Genomic DNA, 13388 nt, shown 5'->3' with positions numbered 1-13388 from the left:
CCTTTTGTTCTGATTTTTCTCTCACACCATGACTCATATGGAAATGTGTAAAAAATATATATACATATATAATCTAAAAAATAAATTAATTAAATTTTTAAAAAAGCATTGAGTCTCAAACCTAGGATCTGGGACTCAGTCCTTGAGGCAGTGCTTCAGTTACTGAAACCATTAACTAATCACCAGCTGTAGGATGTTGCGCAGTGGAGACTATACAATGAGACATGACATAGTTTAGATAAAATTCAGTCTTGCAATCTACAGACTGGGATTTGGATATTATTGAGAGAGGAAATGCCCTCTACCAATATAAGTCAGCACCTTCTCTGTAATTCTCAGTTCTGAGAGTATCAAAATTACAAAAATGACCATGGAATTGTTAGGACTTACCCAGGTTCATTACACCAGTTTATGTCAAAGGAAAGTCTTGACAAAACCAAGTTGTTCCTGACTTTGAGGCTGGCTCTCTATTATTTCACACTTCCTCATGGAAGGAAACAGTCCTGAAGGCCTATAGATATCATTTTTTCAGGTGATCAGAGAACCACCTGCTATTATTGTCCTTGACAAGACATCCAAAAGATTCCAGCCTCATATTATTCATTTGTATGACTAGTTAAGGCTGACAGCATCCAGGCACTGACAGGATGTCCTATATTTTGTTTACAGGAAGAATCTAGCACCTCGCCTTCCCCAGGGACCCGAGGGGCTGGACAGCCACCAAATGCCTCAGGTAAGCACAAACCTAGTTGACGGCAGAAACTTTTGTCCCAGATCAAACACTGTCTGTATTCTGTCTGATGGAGACTTTCATGATAGAATCCAACTAAGAACTGGCTCTCTCCTCAAGGTAGATTCTTTAAAAGCTCCAGAAGAGAAGGGTCTACATTATAAGAGGAATCTTATATAATCTTAATTTTCATTAGAATGTTAGATGTGGGAAGACATTTTGACTCACTGAACATAGAATCCCATCAAGGAGGAAGGAGCTCACAGCTTGAATCCAAATCACAAAATCAAATGATTACAGAATGTTAAAACTAGAAGATTCCTTAGAGGTCAGCTAATTCAAGTCTATCGTTTTACAAATAAGAAAACTACCAGCATTAGGAAATAAATGGTTTTTCTACTCCTAAGCAGGAGTAGAGCCAGGATTTAAACCTGTCTTTTGACTCCAAAGCTCTATTCTTTCTGCCATATTTATTTAATCTAATTTTGGTTTAAGTTTCATTGTTGCCTTTTGTTTTACCATCACATTTCCTTTCTTTCTAAAAAAAGTCAACAAATTTATCGGTATTGATTTTTAGAAAAATAAGTTTTGTCAAAAGAAAACAAATATAAACAATGGGAAATATATATATAAAAACATGAGACTATTTAAAATATATATATATTTAGGTTAGCTAATGCCTTTTTGATGATCCATAAAATTTAGCCCAATCTTCTCAAGGCCAGCCATATTATTGTAAAGGGACTGTTTAAGGATGATGGTTGAGTCAACAGCCATGACATATAGCTTGTTAACTGTCTTTAAGGATAGCCTTACCTTCAGTCTTCCAAACTACCACTGTGCCTACTGATTAAATGTTCTACTTCATGCTAATGAAGCTGTTCCTAATATACATTTAGTTTAAAATTTTATTAACACAGGACTTTGAAGCATCCATTCTAGACTTTGCCCTTCCTTTGGACCACATTGTTCAGCCATTTTTAGCTGTGTCCAACCCTTTGTGACCCCTTTTAGGATTTCCTTAAAAAAGATACTAGAACTGTTTGCCTTTTCCTTCTCCAGCTCATTTTGCAGATGAGAAAACTGAGCCTCTGGAGCTTCTGGAGCAGGGAGTTAAGGAATCTCACTGGAGGAACATGACTTACCCAGCTCCTGGGCCCAGTTTAATTAGGACTGCTTCTTACAGCTATTAGAGATGTTTGAATTCCAGAAGTTTTCAAATGAAGGCTTGATCATTTTTCCTGTCTCTTTTCAACTCATTTGGTTGCAAAGGCATCTCTGAAGTGATGAATACGAGGCAATTTAGCCTCCCCAGAAGAGTAATGGAAAAATCTTAGGCACATGTGTCCAGATGAGATTAAAGAAAATTTGCTGTGAAAATATATATATATATATTAGCACTGGACTTTTAAATGAAACTAAATTTAGGACTCTAGTAACTTCAACTGAATTCTGTCAAGTTTTTGTCTTTTTCTGATAGGGAACTAGAGAGATGGCCCAAGGCCTATTATATTTCATGCTTATAAAAATTGCCCAATATAGAAAATCTTTCTCCCATAAAGCCAAGCAATTTGTAAGTAACTTCAAGTTCTAGAGAAATGCCTAGAGTGCTAAAATTTAAGTGATTTGTCCAAGATCCCTTAACTGGTTATACATTACACTTATTTTCAAATATATCCATGTCTCTAAACCAGCAAAACTTTACTTAGAACAAAGTGGTATGTGATTTATTGTTCTGTTTTGTTTTTTTAAGTTGAGCCACCTAAGCAATACTGTATCTGAAAACAAAGACATCTTACATCCCCTATTACCCCTATTTACCATTAAAAGAGAAGAAGAGCACTATTTCTTTTCTTTGGAGCTAAATTAAGTTATTATAAATATTTTAATTCAGTTTTGGTTTGGCTGGATGATTCACTGACCCAGAGTCAGAAAGACCTTAACTCAAAACCAATTTCAGATACTAGTTGTGTGATCCTGGGCAGATCATTTAAGTTCTATCTGCTTTAGTTTCCTTATCTGTAAAATGGGGTTAATAATAGCAGCTACCTTTTAAGGTTGTTGTGAGGATTATATGAGAGAATAATTGTAAAGTGCTTAGCATAATTCCTGGCACATTGTAGGCACTTTTTTTTTCTTCCATCCTACATTGTTCTTTTTTATTTGCATTATGTCTACTTTATTAGTTCTGTTTACTTACCATGCATTAGTATATATGTTTTCCTGTATTTCTCTGAATTCCTTATATTCACCATTTATTATACTGTAATAATATTTCATTACATTCACTTACCATATTTACTTAAATCACTTCAGTTCAAATAGTACAAATGAGTTCCCACTTTGTTTCCAGTTCTTTGCTACAACAAAAAGTAGTATATATAGGAGTTTTCTATCTTTTGCTTTCTTGATCATTAGCCTAACAGAGAGATCTCTGCATTGAAAAGTGTGGAAATTTTGTTACTTTTATTACATTGTTGTTCAGAATGGTTGGACAAATTCACAGTCCACTAATAATGTATTAGTTTGCTAGTCTCCTATAAAGTTTCTATTCTTGTCATCCTTACTAATTTTCTGGTTATGAAGTGAACTTTGAGTTATTCTCATTTGAATTTCTTTTACTACTAAGGATTTGAAACTATTTTTCACATGGTTATTTGTAATTCTTTTTTTGAAAACTACATATTCTGTTTAACCTATATCAGATTGCTTGTTGATTTGGGGAAGGGGGAGAGGGGGGAAGATGGGGAAAAATTGGAACACAAGGTTTTGCAAAGGTGAATGTTGAAAACAAAATAATGTTTAAAAAAAACAATCAAACATAGAAAAAAAGAACTACAAGTTCTTAGACTTTGATTACTCGTCCACTTGAAGGCTTGAAGTGCAAGCCTTCTTGACTTTATGGTTCTTGACTTTTTAATATATGTTAATTGCCTACCTACCAGTGGAACAGCAGATCTTTATTAAGAGATAAATAATGTGAAGACTTTTTCACCCAATTCACATTTTCCCCTTTTACCCTATGCAATAGAGGACTGACCCAGTGAGAAACAAGTTCTTAAGCACAATTGGGTTACTCATGCAAATGTTTTTCAGTATCGATGGAAATTACTCCTTTTATTTTTTTGTAATCTCCTCTATTCTTCCTTCTTCCCCTAGACACACTTAATTGATCACATTTAATCATAATTAATTAATTGGCTAATCACACTTACTTAATCAAGGATATGGCCACCTATTTTGTGTTTTTTTAATGATACAACCTTTATGTTTAAGTCATGTATTCATATGAAAAGAAGCATCATGATGATGAATATTCCTCCCTCACTTTTGTAGATGGTTTTATAAATGTATTTATTTAAGTCTGCATTGTGACTTGGTCTATTGACTATCAGGTATTTTATGCAATTTGGAACTACTTTGAAAAGTAAGGGTCAAGATCAGGGAAGTAAGTTGGTTTTAACATATGCTGTGCAAATGGATAAAATCTAAAAGGTTTGATATACTTTTAAAATAGTCTAACAAATGATATTGTACAATGGTAGGATTCTAGAGATAGTCACTAAGATATTTAAGTGAAGGAGGAGCTGGATTACCACTTGCTGGGGATATTGTAGACAAAACTCATGACTTGAAGAGAAGTCGGACCTGATGTCCCCGCATTTTTAGCCCTATGATTCCCAGATTCTAACTGGTGCATCTGAGGGAGTCATAGTCAAGCAGTGGGCTTTAGTGTGGAAAGGTGGAAGCTAAGAAGTCACATTCTTTTATCCCACCCTACAGATCCTGGGAAGAAGCCCTGGGAGAGAAGCAATTCTGTGGAGAAGCCCGTAGCCTCATTACTCTCCAGGTGAGCCATGAGCATCCTCAAGCCAGGGAGGGCCAGTTTGGGGTCGGTTTGGGGTGGGGGTGAACAAGGGGTTCAGCAAACCTTGCTCCAATCCTATTTGTCTCATTCCCTTGCTCAGAACCCCGTCATCGGCGAAGAGCCCTGAAGCTAAGAGTCCCATTCAGTCACAGCCACACACTAGGTATTGAATAGCCTGTTCCATGTGTTCCACCACCCACCCCACCTATCCTCTGAGAGGTGGAGTTCTTCTTGTCTGCTGCCACCTAACTAACACCTCTTCCTTCCACTCCCAAATCTCTCCAGTGTCTGTCCTCTAACAGCTTGCTCTGGGAGGGTTATTCTCCATCTCTATATAAGACCTTTCTGGTGGGCAAGAATGGGTATGTCCACAGGCATCTGGGTTTTCATAGAACATTAGAATCAAGAGGGGACCTAAGAAATCATTTGGTGCAGCCCCCTCATAGGGGATTCAGAGGAAAAGGTGACTTACTGAAGTAAGATAATGGCTAAGGTTTCACCAGACCCAGGTATCCTGCCTCCTTTGGCTCCGTGCTGCTAGGGAAGGAAACGCCGAAGTGAACTCTGGAAGGTACCCAAGTTACAGAGAAAGGGATTGATATTGGGTCTCTCACTCATGCTTTCCAACTAGCCTGGTGTTCTCCTTTCTTTGCCTCTTTTTTGTCTTGGATTTTTCTTGTACATTCTTCTCATTCCCAAATTCACCTTATTCAGTTGGAGGCAACCAAGGTTGATAAAAAGGGGTAGAAGAGAAAAAAAATCTTTTCTTTCAGAGGAAAATTTACAATGTTTACATGAGAAGTTACCCACAAAAATGATTCTGTTTCTGCATGTTCTTGTATATAAAACCTATTATTTATGGCAGCTCCTACAGTTTTACATTTGAAGTCAAGATTTGCTTCCTGTGAAACCATGAGCACTTCTCCTGTTGGGGTCCTCAGTTTCCTCAGTAGTAAAAAGTAAAGAAATTGGGCTGCGGGTTACTTTTACCTTCTGAATCCAATTCTTCCTGTGCAACAAGAGAACTGTTTGGTCCTGCACACATATATTGTATCTAAGATATACTGTGACATATTTAACATATATAGGACTGCTTGCCATCTGGGGGAGGGAATTGAGGGAGGGAGGGAGGGGAAAAATCGGAACAGAAGTGAGTGCAAGGGATAATGTTGTAAAAAATCACCCTGGCATGGGTTCTGTCAATAAAAAGTTATAATTATTAAGAAAAAAAAGAAAAAAGAAAGAAAGAAATTGGGCTGGATAACCAGAGGTCTTTTCCAGTTCTAGATTTATGATGTGGTTCCTGAAGAAGCTAGTACCCTAAAGCTACTGGGAATGGAAATTCGGGGTATATTTTTCCTAACTTGAATTCAAATTCCTCCTCTGTGTGACTATAGACAAGAGTATTAATCTCCATGAACCTCAGTTTCCTCATCTGTAAAGTAAGGAGAGAAAGGTGCTAGATGTTCTCTGAGATCCCTTTCAGGTCTATATTTATAATCTTATGTCAAAAGTAGTCCTTGTTTCCTTTCTTGATGAGAACAATTAGGGAATAGATAGACAAGATTCAGAAAAAGAACCCTTGAAGCAAGAGTTCTTAATCTGGGACAGAAGAACTTGGTTAGAGGAGGGAAATTAATATTTTTTTCACTAACTTCCAATTGAAAATGACCATTTCCTTCAATTAAAAAAAAATAACATCCTAAAAAGGACGGAATTTCAACAGACTGCCAAGGGGATCCATCCTGTAAAAAGTAGTTAAGAACCCCCTGCCTCAGAGACTGGCTAGTTTAAATCTCTGGGACACCTAAGTGGTGCCATAGTGCACAAAGTGTTGGTCCAAAAACCTGGAAGCCTCCTCTTCCAGAGTTCAAGTCTGGGCTTTGACATTTATTAGCTATGTGATGCTGGGCAGTCACTTAACCCTGTTTCCTAAGTTTTCTCAACTGTAAAATGAACTGGAGAAGGAAATGGCAAAAACACTTCAGTATCTTTGCCAAAAAACTCCAAATGGGGTCAGTCATACATGACTAAAAATGACTGAACAACAACAAAAGTTCAAACCTCTTATTTTATAGTCCCCAAAACTAAGGCCCAATATGGCCTTAGGATTGGCCCAGGAACATACAAATTAGGTCAGCAAAAATTATTATACCTTCTATTAAGCTAATTAGCTTAAAAGGTGCTAAAAAGAAAGAAAAAGAAAAAATAAAGCAGTATTCCTGTCCTCTTTCATCTGCTTTGTGACACTGTTGACACATATTGAACTTAGAATTCACTAACACCCCACCAAGCTTTTCCAACAGACTGCTGTCTGATTCTATACAATTTTCCAAATCTTATAATTGAGCAATTGAACATTTATCCCTATTAAATTTCATCATAGCAAATTTGGCTGCTTATTATCTTTGGATCCTAACTCTTTATTCAGAGTGTTAACTAATTCTTTCTAGTTTTGCAACAGATTTCCTAAGCTTTCCACATCACATTGGGACAATATATATATAAAGTGTTTTGCAAACCTTAAAACTCTTTGGGTTAGCTACTGTTATCATTATTATTATTATCTAATATCTCCATGTAGTCATTGATAAAAATGTTAAACAGAACAGAATCAAGCCCAGGTTTTCATTCACTTCACTGGAAAACTGACTTTGAACCAGTAATCATTTAGGTCCAACTACGTGAGCAGTTTCAAGTCCACTTAATTCCCTTGTGATCTAGTCCTTATCTCTCCACCTTATCTATAAGATTAGCACGGAAATATTGTCAAGTACTTAGCTAAAATCTAGGCAAACTATCTATGTAATTCTCCTTATCTCAGTTTCAAACCCTCAACAAAAAAGAAATCAAGTTGGTTTCAGATGACTTCTACACATAATGTGACCTCCTTGTGATTATCACTTTTTTTCTAGATGTTCATTAACTATCCATTAACAATTTTTTTTAATTGTCAGAAAGTGAAGTCTTCTTTCCTTTTTGAAAATAAGTTATCTTAGGGGGAAAAAGTCAATAAACTTCTCTGCCTCTAGTGTCTAGTATTACACAGCTATCTTTCTATCTGCTGTCATACAGCTCCATTTTTCACACAGTCCCATAGAATGTCATCAAGGCCTGTCTCCAAAATAAAAAACCTGAACCTATGCCCTGAGTCTCTTATGATCCACCTAGTCTTTTAACCAAGTCCCCATCTTACTCCTGACACCAGCACTAGAAATCATTCTATAGCTCTTAGAAATAAAAGAAGAAAGGATTCCGGGCAACATCAATGGGAATATTGTTCCTAGATTTCAATAGGCGCAGCGCCCTCATGGGTTCCAGATCTTATAGGTGAGTCCCAGAAAGCAGAGAAAGAGAGAAAAAAAGCAAAAAGTCTCAAGTTGGGGTAAGCAAGGAGATCGTCCTTGTCATTCCAGGAAAGCAGGATTGAAAGCCAGATCCCTAATCCAAAACCAAACTCTCGATTTTTGCTAATAATAATTAATATGAATTGTTAAATATTTGTAGTAATACTCTTTTATTAATTATTGAATTTAATATATTATTACCATATAACTAATATATGTTAAATTATTAATATTAAATGTTCATTACTATTAGATATTAGTGATATGAGCTATTAGTAATTATTAAGTACCATCAGTGATTGAAATTACTATTAGTATTAACAGTAATATGAATTATCAGTAATATTCATTACTATTAGGACTAATAGCAATATTACTACTGGTAATGTATGATCCCATTTAGATTGTTTTCCTCACGGCAGCCCTGGGAGGGAGATGGTATAAGTAGTAGTATTCCCAATTTACAGATGAGGAAACTGGTACTGACCTGTGGGCAGAGCTGGTCAAACTCAGGTCCATGGCTATCGTTCCATCACTCTGTATATGATAAACTATTCCTGGGCTCATATCTGTACTCTGCTATGGGACCACGGTAAAGCTAAAAAGAGTAGTGTGAACCCAAGCCTGGAGCTCTGAGAAGTCAGGACAAGGACAGTATGGTTTGGACCCCTTGACACTTAAAAAGCCAGCATTTGAGTTTCACGGGACTCGGCACAACAGAGGTTGGACAGGTAGAAGGGTGAGTAGATTGTACACATTGGCTGCCCACGTGTCATTAAGGGGTCCTTCGAAGGGGATTTTGGAGGAGTGAAGGTGTAAGGAGGGCCAATCCCCTGCTCCTGCTCTACCTCCTTCTCCCCTCCCCTTCCTAGGATGAAGCCTGCTGGTAGTGGCAATGAAGGTGCTCTAGATGCCTTAGATTTTGACCGGATGAAACAGGTAAGTGTCCTTTCCACTCACCCTCAAAAAGGGAGGAGAAAGAGGGAAAGGAAAAAAAAGAAGGGGGAGAGAGAAAGAAGAAGAATTCAGGAACTAGGACTCACCCTGCTCCACCCACTGCCTGCTGCTGGCACACCAGCCCTTGAGTCAGTTATTACTCAGGAAGTAGACAAAGGAGAAGAGGAGTTCTTTTGTATAAATGTTATACAATCAACTTGTCACACCAAACCAAGAAATTCTCTCCATCCTGGCAATTTCCTTACTCTTCAACATTCATTTGGGGACTCTTTTTGAAGCTGCCATTTAATTTGATTTTTTCTTTTCTTTTTGGGGAGGAAAGGGGGTAGGATGGGGAGGAAGGATGGATTAAAGAAAAAGGGCAAGAATCTAATCCAACCCCTAGGAAGTATCCAGACCCTAAAGATAGCCCTGGGATACTAACAATCCCTTAGGGAGGCTCTGAACCCCTTATTACCTAGATCTAGCCTGGGTCTTTCACAATTCCATAGAGACATTCCTCAGTTCTTCAGTCCTGAGCCTCCCATCTTCAGATGAAGGAAACTAAACCCAAACTGTCCCCAATACCGAGAGCTACTATTCTTTTGAGGGAAGTAGAGTGGGACAAAGAAATGAATGACCATATGTTAACTCTGGGAGGCTTTATTGTTGTTTTTTTCCCATCTTACACAGGAAATACTGGAAGAAGTGGTCAGGGAGCTACACAAAGTCAAAGAGGAAATCATTGATGGTAAGGACCCCAGGCAGGTCCTACTGAATAGAAATTGGGCCTCAGGTGAATAGGCTTGATCTGTTTCCTACAAAATCATTTGGCAGGGTTTGGCCCATAAATGGGAAGAACCACAGACCTTGTGAGTGGGAATTCTTAAAACACAGAATGCTAAAAATAAAAGGAATGAATTCTTTGGCAATGGGAAAAGGGAAGATTGCAGAGAAAAAAATCTGTCAATATAAAAATAGATTAGTAAATTATATATAGTACATTCTGTATGGTAATGTATGTTTTTATATATGTATATATATAATGTGTGTGTAGATAGATAATATACAGATACATAGTCCAAAAAAGAAATGAAAGGGACTTCAGAATCATAAAGCTGAAAGGAATTTTTAAACCGAAATTCTCGTAGATGGAAGAAACCTTAGAATTAAGAACCACAGGTCAAATATGGATCATAGAACATAGATAAGATCATAGTCTATAAGGCCTTAGAAGTAAGAGGGAAGTTAAAATAATAGAATATAGAATGTCAGAGCTGGGAAAGAGCTTAGAATTTAACTATCTAGTCCAGATTCCTCATTTTATAGTTGAAGAAACTAAGAAATGAAAAGACTTTTACGTTTAATAAGGGAGGAGAGTAGAAGCCCCATTATGGAGTTGTCCTTTGCTTAGAATTCTGAATATTCAGGTCAACAGAATTAACATGAAAATGAAAGGATCAATCAATATATAATTTTTGTGTGTAAGCAGAAAGCCCCTACTCCAGAGGCTTACAGTCTGGTTGAGGGAGGGTGTGCATATTAAAGAATAAGGATACCTCCTCATTGAGTTCAATAAAGGTGAAATGAAATAAAAGGTGAAATTTGATTTTAAATGCCAAGTGGGTCCAGGGGAAAGCAAACTCTAATTTTGTGAATGAGGAAACTTGAAAATCCAAATGAGGAAGTCATTTTCCCAAGGCCACATCAATAACTCCAGAGAGTCCAGGTATCCTAGCACTTCTCTAGTCAGTGCTGGTCATTCCCCATATCAGCTTCCTTATAGCAGCCTCAGTAGGGCATATTTCAGAAGGCAAAATTGGTAGGAGGAAAAAAAAAAGATCGGCACAATTCATTATGAAACCATATTCTATAGAAATCAGTTTGGGATACAGAGCAGACATTTAATGAATGCATATTGACTGATTGATTATAATATCCCATGGAATTTTATCTGAGTCACATCTGCCCTTGTGGAGAAAAAAAAAATTGATCAAGACTAAGATAGAGCCAGGATGGTTGCCATCTGGAATTATTTAGCCAAATTCTTCACTCCATCAGAAAAAACCAAGTCTATAGAAGCTGCATCCCTCTCCACTTCAGTGGTTGGAGTAGCTAGAGAAGCAGCTTGTAGGGAGTTGCATTTCTAGGGGAAAGGATAGTGAGATGGGAGTCAGGACAATTTTGCTGTGGTCTTGGCTCTCCTCCTTACTAGATGTGTGACTTTGAACAAGTCGTGTAACCGCTCTGCCTCAAATTTACTCCTCTAAAAATGGGGAAAATCATTTCCTCCCTGCTTCCCACACAAAGTGGTGGGAAAACAGATGTAAGAACTATACAAGAATGAGCTGGAAATACTTGTGTTTTGAGTTTTTTGTTTATTTGTAAGAAACAAGGGGATGATTAGCTTAAGGTATTTGGGACTATTAACACCATTATCACATCTATTGAAACTATGGCTTATGCAGAAAAAAAAAAGGGGGGGAGGGGGAGTAGTTTGGAATTTTCCTTTTCTTTTCTTCTGCAATTCCCAAGGTGGATCCCTAAAATTCAGTCAGGTCCTGGGACTCTAAGGAGAAGAAAGACAAAGGAAGTAATGTTCACTGGTTTTGCTCAGATATCAGATGCTGATTCAAAGAGTTAATAAGTGAAAAAGGGGAGAGGGAGAGATACAGAATCCAGAGAGAAAAGAATCACTAAAAGTAAACTATTAACTCTGCTCTCCACACACCCACTATTCCTTCCCTTCTCTGTCCTGCCCCACCCTCTCTTCCCCTGGCACCAACTGTATTAACAATAAACAAGGGGGTTGTTTTAAGCCCAGAGAGGTAGCTGAAGCTGTGTTTGATCAGCCCAAAGTTCTCTGACCCTGTGGCAGCTCTTGGGTTTCAGGGAGTACAGACAGAAGTCTCTCAGGGTTCTGTTAAAAAATTTTAACAGCTAGCATTTAAATAGGGCCTACTAGCAATGTGGTCAGCTTTCTTAATTATAAAATGAAAAGAATAGGCTAAATCTCTAAAACTTCTTCCAGCCCTGATCTTATAGCTTATGATTCTGAAGTTCCTTTTAGATCTAGAATAGCTCACATCAAGTTTGCCAAGTTTAAGCCCTTAAAGAGTCCAGTAAGGTTAGTAGTGCACTTATCATTATTCCCATTTTTCACACGAGGAGACTTGACTCTCAGATGATATGGTTTATCCAAAGCCACTGAGCAAATCCAGATTCCCAGTCTGGTCCCCCTTCCCCGTACCCACTGGACTCTCTTATAACACCATTACTGAGACTCCTGGGGAAGCCTCTGCCTGCTTCTGAGACAATTTCTTCCTTTGTCCCTACAGCAATCCGGCAGGAGCTGAGCCGGATCAGCACGACATAGTGATGGGTCAGCCTCGAACTGGTCCCGGGGTTTCCAGCCTGGCCCAGGACTCTAGGAAGATTGAATCATCTCATGGGGCACCAAGATGCTCCAAGGGCACTTCTCACCCCATCCCCTAACCCCACCCCATCCTCTCCTTCTTGGTCCAGAATCCCTTTTTATTAGCAGACTCAGCACACAGTGAAGCTTTGCTGTCTGAGATTCACTTCATTTAAAAAAATCTTAACCTAAAGGGAAAAAAAAAAAAATTTAAAAAAAAAAAAAAGGATCTGAAATTCCTGGATTTTCTCAAGCCCACCTGACACTGCCCATTCGGTTGTTTGTTGCCTTTTTTGTATTTTGTATTTGTTTATCTACGTGTAGGACGTTTCTTTTTAGTGGTAGAGAGGACAGCAGGAACCATTGGCTTCCTAAGAGACAGAAGGGCCCTGGGCCCAGCCATCAGCAGCTGAGGAGCATCTGCCAACAGTAAGGGGACAGTTGTCATGAGTGGGGGCCCCACCTGGAAACACAAGGCAGAGGTGCTTGGGGCATGGGATGAGTGGGTGGATTCCAGGGTCTCACAATATCCAAACGGTACGTCAGTGCGCCACAGTATCTGTGTTCATATGGGTAATAAACTGTTTCCTGTCCACCCAGAGCTCTGGCTCTCGGCGTCTTGGATTTGTCTCATCAACCATAAAAACATCAATATATATAATGGCAATGTCTCCCATTTGTACTGGACTCTTCCACCTGTTATTTCATCTCATCCTCACAAAGCCTTTGTAATGTAGGCAAGGAAGTCCCCTGGCCATTTAAGAGATAAGAAAATTGCTATGTTCACTTTTTTTGTTTTTTTATCTCTTCCATGGTTTTTTCCTTTGATTTTTCTCTCCCAACATGACTCATAAAAACAATATTTATTAAAAATAAAGAATTTTAAAAAGAGAGATAAGAAAATTGAGTTCCAAAGACAAGAATATAAGATTGTGAAAGTTAGAGAGGACCTTGGCCATCTTAGTCTAGACTAGCCCCCTTATCTTAAAGGAAACAATCTTAGGTCATACAAGCTGAGAATTAAAAGTCAGAACTGAAACTCAAGATTCCCGATTCCCAATCCAGAATTTTTTCCACAATACCATATCTATC

The 13388-nt window shown here is 38.1% G+C and overlaps 1 protein-coding gene across 6 annotated transcripts in view; it reads left to right on the top strand.

The window, feature by feature from the left end:
* EVL (Enah/Vasp-like) overlaps positions 1-12897 on the top strand; it is a 261471-nt gene extending 248574 nt beyond the window's left edge. For 3 of the 6 annotated variants that reach the window (XM_051978387.1, XM_051978385.1, XM_051978386.1), the window contains exons 9-14: positions 670-733; positions 4514-4580; positions 4699-4761; positions 8818-8884; positions 9575-9677; positions 12220-12897. In XM_051978387.1, coding sequence (XP_051834347.1) covers positions 670-733; positions 4514-4580; positions 4699-4761; positions 8818-8884; positions 9575-9677; positions 12220-12257 — 402 coding nt within the window. In that variant the 3' untranslated portion in view covers positions 12258-12897. The remainder of the gene's footprint in view (positions 1-669; positions 734-4513; positions 4581-4698; positions 4762-8817; positions 8885-9574; positions 9678-12219) is intronic. The other 3 variants (XM_051978388.1, XM_051978389.1, XM_051978390.1) reach the window with 3 other exon arrangements.
* The last annotated feature ends 491 nt before the right edge of the window (positions 12898-13388 follow it).

This window comes from Antechinus flavipes, chromosome 2 (genome assembly GCF_016432865.1).
Source record: "Antechinus flavipes isolate AdamAnt ecotype Samford, QLD, Australia chromosome 2, AdamAnt_v2, whole genome shotgun sequence".
Lineage (NCBI taxonomy): Eukaryota > Metazoa > Chordata > Mammalia > Dasyuromorphia > Dasyuridae > Antechinus > Antechinus flavipes.
This window is presented reverse-complemented; position numbering and strand designations above follow the sequence as displayed.